Genomic DNA, 17,034 nt, shown 5'->3' with positions numbered 1-17,034 from the left:
AAGAATGCATAAGATTGTAAACAGCATCCATCATTTCATCCAGCCATTCATCATTTTAAATTAAGCCTATGACTTTTTGCCTTAGTTAAACATAACCTTAAATAATTTCCAGGTTAAATTCAATGAACACAAATAGTTTCTTGGACTTGCTCCGCTGATATTCATTTAGTTCAATTTATAATAAAGGTATTTATTTTACGATATATTTTGTAATAAGTAGAACTCGTTAATATATTTTTTGATGTAAGTGTAAAGTATGCATAATGATTATTTCAAAACCAATTCATTTTCATAACCTATGAACTAAAGTACCCATAAATTGAATTAAATTACTCAAATCCACAGGAGGGCCAGAACTCTCAGACATCGTAAAATTCTTTCATATCATTGGAAAAATCAATTCTCATAATACCTTTAGAATACCATAGCGGGAAGAAATTTAAGTGCAATTTGGCAGAATTTAGTTTGGCGAATTAATAAAATTTTTAAATTTGGCGAATGACCCATTTTTTCGCTGAACATTTTTAGGAGAAAAAGAGACTAGTGTGAAAGAAATTTAAATTTGGCGATAATTACTTTTGGCGAATGGCCTATTAATCTAAAGTTCTTCTCTTAAGGTATTTCTGAGATTTAAGTAGCGACTCCCCGTTCCATTGCACCATTCGAAAGGATAATAGTGATTGGATCAATAGAAAGGATTTAAAAGAATAAAAGGCATTGAATACTCACTGCGTTGGTTTCGATCAGTTTTCACGCCATACACACTTCTTTACATTGTGCCAATTGATTCCCTTCTACTTTCAAACTTTGATGTGACAGCCTTTCTTGAAATAGCGCTGATGAGACAATAGTGATTTTTGTTGGTAATTTTTTTCTAGTCTAAATGTTGAATAAGTAAGATGAAATAAAATCTCAACTGAAGTATGAAATGCTAATATGTTACAGTTTTTAAATCTTATTTCGAAAGATCGGAGAGGACAAAAATTTGTAAAAATCAAAAGGATTCTTAAATTCTTAGCTGTAATCCATTTTTTTTTCAGATACACTGTAATGAAAAAAAATACTTCCCATGTACCTTCCCCTGATATACCTTATTACACGAATATTACTAGGCAAGTATTCAACGGCCTTGAAATTAACACTCCAAAAATTAACACAAATTTTATTGCTTTTTCAAGGACACCATGGCTGGTTTTAATTAAGGGAGTTTTTATTAACAAGAAATTTTTCAATTCGTGTTAATAAAATGACTAGTATAATATTCATGTAATAACCTTGGTATAACATATCGATTCGATCAATGTTCCAAGAATTAAGGAAGCAACTGAGTGTGAAAATTTTAATAAAACTTTAGTAATATGTTTTTATCTAGATATACATTTAAGCATAAAATTAAAAAAAAAAGCTACTGTAAATATTACTTTTTTTCAGTTAAAAACTTATAATCCGTTCGCGACATTTTTCCGACAAGCAATTTGGGAGTTTATAGATGGACAAAATTTTCAACATGTCGTAATCACATATTTATAAAACCCGAATGGCTAGATGTCGTGCTTTTTTTTCGAAGGTAAAAATATTGAATATTGGAAAAAATATTGTTGCTATTGTTTTTGAAAACCCACGAAGCTTCTGATTGGTCAAGCGCTGAAATTCAATTGTCACGTGACCTAGGTAGGAAGAGGTAGGAAAACCAAGGTAGGATTTCCTACCTAACCACGGTACACTTTTCAGCAGAAGCACAACATCTAGTCCTTCGGGCTTTATAAATCTATGGGCGTAATACGCCTCTCAAACTTGCTCTTTGATAATCTTTTAAATAATGCAAATAACGAAAAAGCTAAAACTACAACAAGTCGAACTATAACAAAAAGTTGAACGTTTTTTTTCAAAATTTCAATATAATATTTTGAAAATAATGATACCAAAATTTTACGAAAGTTTTGTTTTTTGTCAGTTTGATACAAATTTGATACAATAAAAATTTTTATACCATTCCACTGATTTCAAAACTTTTCCCCAAGGATGGACATTCAAACAGCTTTAAGACTTCTAAACATCAAACAAGGAGGGGAAAATCTTCCAACCAAATCATCACCATAACTATCGAATGAAGTGACCTGCGTCTTTTCTACATGAAGCGCTTTTTATAATACCTTTCTCGCCCTGGTTTCAAGTTAATACATCGAGTCGATGTTACTCTGGGACCGTGGCTTTTTTATTTTTTCATAATTTTTGGATACCAAATCCAGAATTAAAAGCTAAAAGAAGAAGAAAAGACAATTATGTTATAGAGAAAGGTCACAATTATGAAGTTAGAGAGATGTTCCGTCATATGCAAATGAAACCTACGAAACCCAATTATCCTAAGAAATCAAAGCGCTAGGCAAGAAAAAGTACTAATTTTATTATCAAATGTTTGAAATCAAATATTCTAGCATTCAATAGTATTCACCAAACATTTGCATCAAATTTTATTTTGGGTAGGTTGGTCATGCCAAACATTTAGAGAGGAATATGTTAGCTTTACGAGAAGCCTTGAATTTTGAAGATGTTATGATGCATAGAATAACCATCTCAACGAATACTTACATAATGACTTTTGATATCATTGACACTGAACAATAAGGTCAGATATTCTTTTTCATCTACTTCTTTTATTGCCCTTTTATAATCATCCTGAAGACATAAAATGATCATTGTAATACAAAGATTTTTCAATATTATGCTGATATATCAAATTTACCATAAATGTAAATCTACTGTGCAACCATATGCCGCGAATATGAATCGAAGTTTACAGAAGGGTTCAAGTTTCTTTTTACAAAAATTTCTCTTAATGTCAGAAACTGATATAAATCTTTAGCTGCACGCATTTACATAAAAAGGCAGCCGAACGAAATGGTTGGTTACAAGACGAAAAGAAAGAGGAAAGTTTTACCAGGTATGGATATTTTGCAACTTTTGATACAATCTTCCCCCTTGTGATGAAATATCTGAAGAAGAATATATGAATGAAAGTTATTCAGTCGAAAGAGTTTTTTCTCTTCTATTAAAGTATTTAAAGTACATTTCAGTGAAGTTCAACTAGTGCTTTCGATTCATTATAGTACAGTGTTCCATTTCCAGTGTTCGATTTTCAACCCCTGTCCACTTCATGGCTACTTGAGTCACCTGACAGACGGAATTTACAACTAAGATTTATGGCCTTTACTTCTTTCAATAAACATTTTCATAAATTACGTCTTAAAGCAACGCTTGACTGGTTTTACAAATATTGCTATCGTAATTGATCCCAGAGGCGTTCATAAAATGTTGTTGCACTCAAAATAAGTTATGAGAGGGCCTAACTAACATGAACTGAGCTTACCTTGAAATGCCATCTAAATAGTTGATTGAATCTGCTTCGATTCTGTGCACTTCGTTTAGAACTTCTTCCTGTGAAATACAGAAAGAACTCAACTTGATAGCAAAAATCAGTCAAGATATAGATTATAAGAACTAAAGTAAAGTTATTCTGTCCAACGAAACCTCGTATCTTTAGGTAAAATGCGAATTTTTTTCGAGTAATAATTTCTTTATAGTTTTAAAAGAAGTTTTTATTTTATCAGGAAACTTTCGAGAGGTAAACTTCTTCAAATTTTGCAGATTCTTTATTGTTTGTGGAAGGTTCTTTGCTATCAATATCTTTAGATCTAAAATAGCAGCTGCCTCAAAATTTTGATAGCATATAGTTGAAAGATTGGCATTAGTAAATATGTAAAAATTGACAAAATTTGCCGAGGATTCCCTGAGCAGCGAACATTTCAAATTCGATGTCTTGTGCTTATTCTTGCAAGGTTTTCTTATGTTTTATAAACAAAACTGTCATCACACAATGAACAAATTAAAAATGTAGCGTGATTTTATTCAAATTCTCTTCGACTCAAGTATTGCCATGAGCGAAAGCAAAATTAATGGCTTTTTCCCAAAGCAACAAAGCAACAGTTTGCTATCAACGATACAATACAATAAAATAGTAGGAGTGGTATCTCCATCTATATTTTCATTACCTCCATGCCCGGATGCACCATTTGAAAGCACCAATAGAGACGGTTCAATTGAACATAAAATCTCCAATTGTGGTTGCATAGTGGGCACCCCCCCCCCCTTTAAAAAGGGGGGGGGTTTGAGAATTTTACTGAATTTAAAAGAAAGGGGGGGCTTGCGAAAATTTCAAATAAAAGGGGTGGCTTGGACAAAAAAAGGGGGGTTAATTTTTTAAGGGAGGGCTTGGAAGATTTAGCAATTTGCAAAAGAGTGTTTTCCATTCATTTTAATTTCTCAACAATTATTATATTTCCATTCATTTGAATGAAGCAAAAACTCTGTTTCTACAACTCTTGATGGAGTATGTTGCTTTTTCAACCTTTGCAAGACTGCTTTTGTTTTTCCACCACTTATTTCACAAGAGAGTTAGAGATTGTAAGAGTTTGTGCGTAAAAGGTCGAAAAAAAGAGGGGGGTTGAACTTAAACCTGGGAAAAAGAGGGGGGGGGTTGGATAAAAAGAGGGTTGAGGAATTTTCATTTTTAAGAGGGGGGTTGAGCTAAAAGAGGGGGGTGCCATTTTTAAGGGGGGCTTGATACCCCTCTGCCCACTATGGGTTGACAATTTCCTATAGTGGCCCACTAGTCTTTTAAAAGAGCAAATTCTATAAGCGTTATAATACCTGAATTGATACACCAAAGTTGTTTCCATCTTCTATTTTTGGTATTAACAGCTGAATCCAAGTTTTAAGCTAAGACAAAGAAAAAGTATGTTAAAATGAAGGCAGTGACAGTAAAGTGAGCGCAGGAAAATCATAGACTGAAAGATTTGAACAGACAAACACCATCGGAAGTTCTGCAAAGAGGGTCATTTCTTATATAATGAAGCAATATAAATGGTGGTGTTTGTCCCATCCTGAAATTGACTTTTTACCTTTTCACAAGTTGTAATCAGGTCTTTAATTTCTGGTTTTAATAAGTCAATGAGCTTGATTAATTTCTGAAAAATAGAATAATATAAAGTGTCATATAAAAAATATACGTACGATAACAAAACAAAAGAAATAAATAATTACCAAATTAACAAATTAACAAAAAGGGCTTTCAAAACACAAAATTACTCATGATTATTCATTACCTTATTGCAGGGAACACTTGGGATTTTGCTGTCATTGTCTTCGCCATTGTCAAGTTTCCTTTTCTTGACAGCCTGTCAATAAAAAAGATAAAATTTTAACGGTATAACAAACACAAAAGCATGCCTTTTTCCCAGTGCTTATTTCCCATATTACATTTTTGATAGTATTATAGAATATCAATAACTATAGAATATTTTTTGTTTTCAAAATTTAAACAAGCTAGATGCTGAATGGACCTACCTGATGATGAAAGTTAGATAGCAATGCGAGGAGAAAAATGAAAAAAATCTGTCAGAAAATATAGCGTTTAGCGAAAATGCATAACGCAAAAAATTCATCATTGATTGTTGATGGGGGGAGAGGAAAGGGTTGTAAGGAAAAAATGAATAGAAAGTTCTGGTCGCAAAAATCAGTTTAATTGACAATTGAATCATGCTTGATGGTGAGCATTGTTATCAATAATGTTTTTGTGTGAAAAAAATTGAAAATAATAAGGAAAAAATCCAATGAAAATCTGCAAAAACGGCGATTTCAGGCATTTTCCACCAGAAGAAATTTTTCTCAAAAATCGAACTCGGCCATGTTTTGAGCATTGCGAAAAATCAGAAAAAACAAAAGATGAAAATTCGAGGAAATGTCAAAAAACCGGTTCTCCGGCATATTTCCGGCATTTTCGGCCGGAAAAAAATGTTTTTCGAAAATCGAACTCCGTCACATTTTAGGTATTGTCATTTTGCATCAGTGTGAAAAATTTCATAAAAAAATATAAAGTACAGCTCGAGAAATTCAAGAAATACTGTCTTTCCAGTGAAAATAGGTTGTTCCGGAGATTTTTAAATAGTTCCGGCTTCAAAATTCAATTTTATTGAAAATTGAAACATGCTTGATGGTGGGCATTGCTATTAATAATGTGTTTGAATGAAAAAACAACCATTTTAAAGGAAAAAGCCCAATGAAAACCCCGGAAACGGCGATTTCCGGCATTTTCAGGCATTTTCCGCCGGAAAAAATTTTTTCTCAAAAATCGGACTCGGCCATGTTTTGGGCATTGTTAATTCGCATCTTTGTGCAAAAAATCAGAAAAAACTAATGATAAAATCTCGAGAAAATGCCAAAAAACCAGTATTTCCGGCATATTTCCGGCTTTTTCGGCCGGAAAAAAATGTTTTTTGAAAATCGGGCTCCGTCACATTTTAGGTATTATCATTTTGCATCAGTGTGCAAAATTTCATAAAAAAATATAATGTGCATCTCGAGAAAATCAAGAAATACCGTTTTTCCAGCGAAAATGGGCTGCTCCGGTGATTTTTAGAAAGTTCCGGCTTAAAAACTCAGTTCTATTGACGATTGAACCATGCTTCATGGTGGGCATTGCTATTAATAATGTTTTTGTGTGAAAAAAAAAAAAAAAAAAACAACGAAATATAAGGAAAAAGTCCGATGAAATGAAAATCAGCAAAAAAAATGGCGATTTCCGGCATATTTCCGGCATTTTCGACCGGAAAAGATTTTTTCTCAAAAATCGGACTCGGCCAAGTTTTTGGCATTACTAATACGCATCTCTTTGCAAAAAATCAGAAAAAACTAATGATGAAATCTTGAGAAAATGTCAAAAAACCGGTTTTTCCGGCATATTTCCGGCATTTTCGGCCGGAAATGAATTTTTTTCGAAAATCGGGCTCCGTCACATTTTGGGCATTTCCATTTTGCATCATTGTGCCAAAAATCAAAAAAAACTAATGAGCCAATCCTGAGAAAAGCTGGTAACAGACGGACGGACGGACGGACATGGGTTAATTTATAGGACCTCCACCGGGGCACCCGGAGGTAGGTCCAAAAAATCATTGTGAACCTTAGCCGAATAGAATCCCTTTACTTACAGGGTTAGATGGTGCTTCATCATTATTTTGATTTTTTCTACTGAAATCAATGGCTTCTTGTGATAGCTCAATGTCAACCTCAATTGATGCTATATCTTTGTAACATTTGAATTCTTCCTATTTCAAATAGAGCAAACAAAATTTATGATTATAAAATTAATGATGAAATAATACTTGGTCCATAAAGTTGGTAATCTCATATTGAGGCATATCGTTTCTTTCAATCAAGTCAACAAAGATCTAAAGAAGGTTGATACGTGATTGATAGGATGTTCTTGAGGATTTTACTAAAGAACACACTTGTTCATTTGATCATATCTTCCAATTGAAGGGATTAAATTTGTGAAATTGCTTTTAAGATGAAATGAACAATTTTCCCGATGTAGTCAAATTTAAAAAACATCTAACCTTGTCAAGTTTTTCAAGTAGGAAAATCTTGTCTGGGATACATTGAGTGATATTGTATTCTGCCTGCAAAGAAAAACAAGTTTTTATAACAAGTCTTTATAATCTTTATTCAATTATTTTTTGTCACAAAAGACTACCATAACACAGGTTCAGCAAGCAACATGCTGAATGGACCTACCTGATGATGAAAGCTAGATAGCAATAAGGAGAAAAATGAAAACAATCAGTCAGACGATATAGTGTTTTGCGAAAATGCATAACGCATTAAATTTTATCATTGATTATTGATGGGGGACGAGGGAAGGGGAGTAGGGAAAATAGAAATAGAAAGTTCTGGTTGCAAAAATCAGTTTTATTGACAATTGAATCATGCTTAATGGTGGGCATTGTTATCAATAATGTTGTGTGGAAAAAAAACAAAGAAATAAGGAAAAAGTCAAATGAAAATCTGCAAAAACGGCGATTTCCGGCATTTTCGGCCGGAAAGAAATGGCTTCAAAAATCAATTTTTTTGAAATTTGAAACATGCTTGATGGTGGGCATTGCTATTAATAATGTTTTTGAATGAAATAACAACCAATTATAAAAAAAAAATCCAATGAAAATCCAGAAAAACGGCGATTTCCTGCAAACAAATTTTTTCTCAAAAATTGGACTCAGCCATGTTTTGGGCATTGTTAATACGCATCTTTAAGCAAAAAATCAGAAAAAAAAAGAGTCAACATTGAGAAAAGGTATATTTTCTTATTTGGTTAAAGGGAATTTCCCTAAAATACGAAAATCCGTCTTTTAAGGCGAATACGAATTTTCCGGGAAAAACCACTTCACCCATTCTTTAGAGAATCTTGCAATCCATCTTTGTACAAAAAGTCAGAAAAAAGTAATGACAGGATTTTGCACAAAGCCCAAAAAACCATATTTTTAGGTAGTTTTTGGCCCAAATAAATTTTTTTTCAAAAATCGGGCTCCATCACGTTCTGGGCATTGCCATTTTGCATCATTGTGCAAAAAATCAGAAAAAACTAATGAGCCAATCCTGAGAAAAGCTGGTAACAGACGGATGGACGGACGATCGGACAGGGGTTAATTTATAGGACCTCCACCGGGGTACCCGGAGGTAGGTCCAAAAAGTGTTAGGTAAACTTACTTGTTCTATGAAAGTCTTTGTGTAATTTGAAACCTGAAAATATTCACAAAATTTAAAATAATAAACTTCCAAAAAAAATGATTATGAAAAACATGAATAATGGGAAATGTTTTGGAAATGATCTCTCTTATAGGTTCCCTATTGGAATTAAGATATTGTTATGAAAAAAATGAAGAAATTAATGTTACCTCTTCTGCATTTTTCAAATGAAGATTACCAAACTAAGAAGGAATAAAATTTGAAATAGATTTGAAACTCTTTTAAAAGGAAAAACAGTGAGCTTCAGCAAAAGGGAAATCAAGGTGAAAGGCAAAATATTATGCCAGTGGATTGATAAATCATATAAAAAAGTGATAACTACTTAAGGGAAGTCATCATTTAAAGGTGTATTTTTAGGGAATTTCCCCTGACCCTTCAGACTTACAGAGAGTTTGATTATAAGAGCATCATTTGAAGTGCCTTTTCTTTCTTCCTAAACCGTTTGAACACCATGCAAACAAACAAGAATCAATCTGTTGAAAATTACAATACCTTGAATTTGTTTGCATCCTTAGACATCTTCACAAAAGTTTCAGTTCAAGTTACTTTTATTTCTAATAGTTTTATCTATAAGAACCAATTTTAATGAAGATTAAAGCATGCTAGATCTTGGGTTTTACTATAATTAAAAGAAGGGATCAGTTAAAATAGTGTATTTCTATTATTTTGGTTTGTGTTATTAAAGGGAGTTAGTCATATATACTAGGAAATCAAGGCTTCAGAAAAAAACATCAGCCATCTACATGGTGTACTTGCAACAACAGGGATGATAGTTACCTGAACCAAGATAAAGATCCGAAGACAGATTAATAATTGAAATCAACAACTTCTAACCAATTTCTAACATGCAGCAGCCAACTAATCAACCATCCAAAGTTTGTTATTCAATTCCCAATTGAAATTCAGGGTTGCTCAGTTCAAATCTTTTCATCTATTGCTCAAAATTTAGGTATTTTCCTAAAGCTTTTTTCAGTTAGGAGAGATCCTGTATGCCCCCTGCAATTAAAAAATTCATAACAACACTCATAAGAAAATTATGTTTGCAACTTTTTTACCATTTTTTGCCTACTGTAGACGATATAGCAAAGATTGCAAAGTGACTTTTATCAAATATTTCAAAAACAAAAATAAAAAGTACAAAATTTTAATTTATAAATCATCAAACAAAAAATTTGTTGCAACTTGGAAATAGGGTTTACTTATTATATACTTACTCATATCTCATTTGTGTGTCATTAGGCTAGGCCAAGCTATACTAGGCTATATTTATTCATTTTTTTTTATTCTAGAATGTTATAGGCACACCTGGTTTCCATGGCCTCATTTTCAGTATCATGTCACAGTGTGAACTCAGTCTATTTAAGGCCTCACTTCAGCCATACCTCAGAGTTACCATTTTGTGTCATGTCATGCTGACTGACCATAATATGGCATCAAGACAAACATAAGGCTCTGACTTTAAAAAGTCAATTCAATTTTTATGTCAACTTCAACTCAAGTCAATCATCATAGTCAATTCATTCATAGTATTTTTATATTGGCTACCTGGTAGGTTTCATTTTTTGCTCTTTTTCTTTGGCAGCCATCTTGTTTTTTTGCTTTCAGGCAGCCATTATGTTTTGTTCCTTCAGTACACACTGATAGGTTAGGACCTTGCCTTACATGATTTATAGATTTAGTATTTCATTCAAACCTTTATTTTCATTTAAGAACTTACTTTTTCATTCTTCAATCAGACTTATACTTTTTTCATTGAATTCAGACATTTTCATTTTGAACTTAGACTTGTTTTTATAAACACAATACCTTATCGGTAGAAATTTCGTCGGTAAAAAGTGACGAAAAAATCGCTTAGTGACGAAAGTTTTTACCGACGAATATTTTCCCCGGCCTTAATGCGCTTACCAAAACCAGCAAGTGACGAAAGTTTTTGCCGACGAATATTTTTTGCCGACGAAATTTTCCACCGACGAAATCTACCGATAAGGTACTCATAGACCTTTGTTATTTATTACTACAGTTTGAACACATCATCAATCAAATATCAGAATCAATCACAATCAAATCAGATTGTTACAAACAGCATCATTTTCTTGTAAAAAAGGATAGTAACTGCATGACGTAACTAGCACTGCAACTAACTTACCTTGCCGTTGGATGAACATTTTGGGGGTTTTGGCATTACCACCCTTGAAGCAGCAGGCACCTTTGTCTTTCCAAAACTCTGTACACCATTGTTTTGGTCTCCGGCTTTGGGAATAGGAGAGTCCTTAAAAAATGTGCTGGTTAATTTTGTTTAAATAGGTTAGTTCTATCATTGTTGAAAGTAAGAGAAATTTCTACCATTGCAGAAGTTTTTTACAGCCAATTAAAGGCACAGTCTGCTCATACTTTATGTTTGCTATATCATCTATAGGCAAAAAACGGTAAAAAAAGACGCAAACGTAAAAAAATTTTATGAGTGTGGTTATGATTTTTTTGATTGTGGTCGCGTACAGGCATTTAGTCACACTAGCGTCCCGCCAAAATGAGTATCAAAGATCAATGCCTGCGAAAGCGTTTTATTGTTTACTTGACTCACAAGCAAAAAAATACGCTGCAAATCTTATAAATGAGATTCATGAAAAAATTAACCGGCGCTTTTTAATGAAATTAACATTTTCAAAAACTAGGAAAAATTAACTCTCACCCTTGTAGATGACTGATGTTATTTCTGAAACCTTGATTTCCTAAGTGTCACTAACTGATTGATGAACTTCTTTGATGAGAACAGGGGGGGGTCAGTGTACCAGAAGGTGGCATGTATCCTGGGGTGGGTGGGTGTTTGAGAAAAGAATTTGTCATGTACTACCTGTGTACTGTAATTGGGGTGTTGGGTCCAAAATCGATTTTGATTTTTACTACCTGTGCACCAAAATAGGAGTGTTGGGTCCAAAATCGATGTTGACAGTGTGGAAACAAAAAGGTTCAGAAATTATCTGCTAAAATAGAAATGTAAAGTTCTATTATAAATTGATCAATCTAAGTGTGTCCAAGATCATTCGTCCAAACTTCTTGGAATGAATTAAAATCCTACCAGATCCCACTGAAATGAAAGTTTATCGAGTCAATGTAAACATTGGAACATTTTGAATTCAAACATTCAACATTCGTACATTAGAGGTGCAAACTCTCACGCATTGGATGTGAGACTCGTGCATTTCCACATGGTCTCAAGTAATTTTTTAAAAGTTTCATTTCTCACCCATTTTGGATTTTTGAGAAAAATTTTCCTGTTTTTCCAATTTTTGCAAAAAAGTTTTCCCAATTTCCTGATTTTTGGAAAAATGTTTACCCGATTATAGGTTTGTTTAGGGGCCATCGACAAAAGAAAATCCTTTTTTTAACGACCTCAGGCCTGAAATTACCTTTCTCCTACATGTTCCTTCGGTTAGCAAACGATATCATACTCCAGGATGCAAGTAAAATTTTTCAATTTGCGAACCTAGAAGGGGTTCGGTTATTATCAGTTAGGGTTAGGGTTGGAGCTAGAGAGTCACAATATGAGGCTGAAGGCCTTCTTAACGGCATTTGTACCCTTAGACTTAACTTTGGATCCCGTGGGGATCCTTCTAGGGCACCGGTAGGGTTGGGAGCTTTCTTAATCAAGGTCTGTAAATTACACGCTATAAGTATTTGTGAATGACAGCTTTCTGTCGTGTCTCGTTGGCGCAAGCGGAGGTACCTATCGGGTTTGTAAACCAAGGTTGCTTGCATTTGGTGGTTCGAGCCAGGGTCACAGACCTGTTTCACCAGTACGAGTAAATTTCAGAAAAATACTTAGAAAACAGTTAGAAACACTTGAGAAAGTAAGAAAATCAGGATAGAAGATAGGAAAGTAGAAAATAAGGCGAAAATAAGAGATGATGCATCCCGGAGAATGATATCGTTTCCCAACCTGTTCTGTCGCATTCTTTTTCTTTGCTAACATTGAATAATGCTTCTTTATTTCCACGGGAAAACATGTGGTTTTGAGCCGTGACCTTAGGATTACACCCAAGGTGAGTCAGGGCGGGATAGGAATAGCGGTTGTTACCATGAGGGCGGGGAAGTGTATTGCCGAATTGGGTCATGTAATGAATTATATTTCTCAATACACGATTGAAAAGTATGGTGGAAGTGATGGATTGTGACTTCTTTTTTAACTATTTTTGACAGCATAAAAGTGACCCCCCCCCGCTTACGGCCTGAAGCCGTTAAAAACTTACTGCTGAGTTAACAGTAACTAGCACTTTGTTTTGTATTTGGATGATTTTGGCTTTGGAAAAGAAGCCTTTTTTGCAAATTTGATAAGTTTGCTTCATAATCATAGTGGGCAACACCCCTCCAACCCCCACCTGAAAAAGGTCACCCCCACCTACATAGGGTTACCCCCACCTGAAATCTCATATCAGCCCAACCCCCACCTTTTTCAGCAACCCCCACCTAAATTTGTAAAATCTTCAAACCTCCACCTGAAAATTCAGTTTATACTTTTTTCCTTTAGGAAACATATGTCATAGGTAATGGATGAACTCTTTTTAACCTTCAGAACTTATGACAGTCATTTGTTTATATTTTTATCTAGTATAGTATGTGGAAAGTTGAAAAAGGCAAAAAAGTACAAAATCAAACAAAGTTAAATACAGAAAACTTGACAACCCCCACCTGAAAAATGTTACCCCACCTATATAAGGGTTACCCCCACCTGAAATTTCTCATCAACCCAACCCCCACCTATTTTTAAAAATCTGAAAATCCTCAACCCCCCCCCAGAATCCAGGGGGTGCCCACTACTTCTGTATGTGTGTGCTATCAAAGTTAAACATGATTTTAAATGTTCAAATGCTGGGAGGCGGGGGTTTATCTAAAGAATCCTGTATTACTTAAAATAGACAAAAAGAACAACAAATTTCATAAAGAATGACATATCTTGCCATCATCCACAACCCCGACCGAAAGTGGTGACTGTACCACTCCTACAGATTCATTCCTCTTTGTTTATCACGGGAATTAACTGCAAGTGGTTTAAAAGAACGACAAATTACGTGTGCCTGTTACAATGCAGGATTCTTTATTACAAGACGGTACTAATCGAACGTTTGATTGTGATTGTGTATCGATTTTATCGGTGATCAAATACTCACTCCAGATTATGGCATTTTCTTCAACAATTTTCGATTTGTTCAATCATTTTGATTGATTACCTTCAATAACCTCAATCATATTGAATACCTTTGTAGAGAATACTTTCAATCAGGGCTTCCTTTCACTTTATCAATATTACGCAAATGGCAGTGTGCTAAATTATTTTGGTTTCACTTTCGATTTCAAGCAAGGTGTTAGCAACAGGGCGCGCGTGTATACCACCCCCAAAAATGCCAAATTTGGCAATTTTTTCACTGAATTCCTCATTTTTGATACCATTTTACTGGGTACGTCTTATTAACGACTGTTCAAGAGTTAAATATCTCAATCATTTTCCAAGTTTGTTAAAATATCTTTCATGCCTTGATTGAAGAAAAAATTTTGTAATTTTTTTTTGACTTTTGAAAAAAATGTTTTAAATTTTTTTGCTTAAAAACGGAATTTTTAAAAACCTAAAATTTTAAGTGAAAAATTGAAAAATGTGCTCACTTAGTACACCATATAAAAGAAAGTCCGAAAATGTTCATTTTGACTTTTCAATACATGAAAAACAACAAAGTGAGTTTTTTTAAAATTACAATATTTCGTACTCAAAACTAGTACATCATTCAGGTAAAAGTTCTCTTACAAACGTGTCGATGAGTTTTATGTAAAAATCTTGCTGATTAAAACAACTAAAATTAGAAAATGTTCACTAGAGGATAAAACAATTAATCAATAAAATGTGGTGAATAGTAAACAATAGAAAAATATAAGACATGAGAAGATAATTAGTCAAAATCCCAATGGAAAAAGAAAGGCTAAAACAAAGAGGCCTGAATAGGAGGCAAGACGATAGAAACGACTCAAGAGACAAAAATTAGACAAAACCTAGGAAAAAAGATATAAATCTCTTGAGGCTTTGAGGCCGTGGTTCAAAATAGGTGATTTTCTTTTAATTATAATGCTTCTTTTATAAGAAGAATTTCCAATTTGAGGTGAATCAATGATCTTTGTATTGTTCTCTACGCAGTTTAGGTAGTAGTCTCTCGTTTCAGACTTTGTCAATTCACCAAGTCCATGATGTAGAAGATTGGTCATGTAACGCATTTCTTGGCAACTGGTCAGATGATCATAAATTGCAGTATTACTTGACTTATTCTTATTAGAGGTGGCATGCTCCACACATAAGAATAAGTCAAGTAATACTGCAATTTATGATCATCTGACCAGTTGCCAAGAAATGCGTTACATGACCAATCTTCTACATCATGGACTTGGTGAATTGACAAAGTCTGAAACGAGAGACTACTACCTAAACTGCGTAGAGAACAATACAAAGATCATTGATTCAGCCTCAAATTGGAACATTCTTCTTATAAAAGAAGCATTATACATTAAAAGAAAATCACCTATTTTGAACCACGGCCTCAAAGCCTCAAGAGATTTATATCTTTTTCCTAGGTTTGTTAATTTTTGTCTCTTGAGTCGTTTCTATCGTCTTGCCTCCTATTCAGGCCTCTTTGTTTTAGCCTTTCTTTTTCCATTGGGATTTTGACTAATTATCTTCTCATGTCTTATATTTTTCTATTGTTTACTATTCACCACATTTTATTGATTAATTGTTTTATCCTCTAGTGAACATTTTCTAATTTTAGTTGTTTTAATTAGCAAGATTTTTACATAAAACTCATCGACACGTTTGTAAGAGAACTTTTACCTGAATGATGTACTAGTTTTGAGTACGAAATATTGTAATTTAAAAAAAACTCACTTTGTTGTTTTTCATGTATTGAAAAGTCAAAATGAACATTTTCGGACTTTCTTTTATATTGTATTATTTGAAATTGTCAGCTGGATCTGGATTCTAGTACACCATATCCTACCAAAATCGACAAGTTTGGGCTTAGGCACCACCCATGTTGCAGTTAGTCCACTGGTGGAGTAACTGTTTTCCCAAATTTTGGTTTATATACCACCACGGTAGTAATTGTCCTATGACAATTGTCCTACCTTCTGTTTATATAATAACTGCATGACACCCCCCCCTTTATAGGGCACTAAAAAATACCCCATTTTTATGTTTAGTTTCTTCTACCTTGGATTATAACTGAAAATATCTTCAAATAACCTTTGTCCGCTATCAGCCCGCACGGTAATCTTTGTCTGCTTCAATTCTTAGATAATGAATGAGAGAGGTGCGCTTAGCTAAGCCGTGCTCGCGGGCGATAAATTTATGTTTACTTATCTTGTATATTTTAGCATTTTAGTGGTATTTATCCAATGAAAAAGATGTTGACAAAATATGCACGGCGCTGATAAAATATGCACGGTGCTGATAAAATATGCGCGGCATTAATTATGACATCATTAAATATGTCAATGTCGATTCAACACCCGTTAAATAAAATTATTTGTAAATAGTTCTTTTTATTGTGAAATTTAGAAATACGAACAAAAAATGAATCAAATTTAATATTTGTTTCTATCTAGATTATATTAGCATTAGAATACAGTAAATTTTCACGAAAATATTTCGTGATGGTGGTACGCCCAATCAATCACCCCCACTGGAAAGTTCCAATTTTTAACTATCGGGGAAATCGGGGAAACCGGTTCATCAAGTGGATAAAAAACGTACGGAATGAACTTGTGGGTTTTAAAACCTACAAAACCAAAGACAAAAGTTGTTGGGAAGGAAAGAGTAAACGCAAGACAGAAGGTTTGGTTGTGTTGATCAGGTATGTTTTATTCTATCCGAACTAATGTTATAAAAGACCAAGGAGGCCCTAGATGACTTTCCAGGGTTTGATTTTATCAAATATGTTTCCATAGCAGCGTCAAAATAATCTGAAACCAAGTTTACTTCGGACAATTAAAACAAACGATTCACGCGCGAAAACCACTTTTGTTTTCTCCGACCAATCAAAATGCGCGATATGAGTTACTTGAGGAAACCCAGGGCGAAGGCAGGGTGAAGGCACGCCAAATGGCGGAGAAAATGGCTGGGATATAAGGGGGTCAATCTTTATGGCAGGGCTTCTTTTTGTGTTTTGGTTTTAGGTCAGTTTTTTTGGTTTTTCTTAAAGATATTATATTATATCATAGTAATTATTGGTGGTTAATCAATTGGTTATCGAAGTTGTCAAAGTTATCGAAAGTAGTCAATAACAATCAAAGTAGACGATTAGGCGGAGATACTCAAATCCTAAACCCAAATGATTTTGATTTCCCTGGAGTATTTCCAGAAGA

The 17,034-nt window shown here is 33.9% G+C and overlaps 2 protein-coding genes across 2 annotated transcripts in view; one reads left to right on the top strand and one right to left on the bottom strand.

The window, feature by feature from the left end:
* LOC136798491 (DIS3-like exonuclease 2) overlaps positions 1-17,034 on the top strand; it is a 426,120-nt gene that overhangs the window by 180,285 nt on the left and 228,801 nt on the right. The window lies entirely within an intron of this gene.
* On the bottom strand, positions 1,330-9,227 carry LOC136798522 (proteasome activator complex subunit 3-like). The gene is made up of 12 exons (XM_067055153.1): positions 9,130-9,227; positions 8,787-8,819; positions 8,599-8,631; positions 7,452-7,514; positions 7,044-7,160; positions 5,163-5,234; positions 4,959-5,024; positions 4,708-4,776; positions 3,368-3,435; positions 2,939-2,993; positions 2,590-2,676; positions 1,330-2,258 (listed from the first exon to the last, which is right to left on the bottom strand). The coding sequence occupies exons 1-12, from the start codon at positions 9,154-9,156 to the stop codon at positions 2,175-2,177; spliced, it is 774 nt and encodes a 257-aa protein (XP_066911254.1). The 5' UTR covers positions 9,157-9,227; the 3' UTR covers positions 1,330-2,174.

The sequence above is a fragment of the Clytia hemisphaerica genome, unplaced genomic scaffold (genome assembly GCF_902728285.1).
Source record: "Clytia hemisphaerica strain Z4C2 unplaced genomic scaffold, Clytia hemisphaerica genome assembly, whole genome shotgun sequence".
Lineage (NCBI taxonomy): Eukaryota > Metazoa > Cnidaria > Hydrozoa > Leptothecata > Clytiidae > Clytia > Clytia hemisphaerica.
The sequence above is the reverse complement of the archived record's forward strand: the minus strand, read 5'-3'. Positions and strand labels throughout refer to the sequence as shown.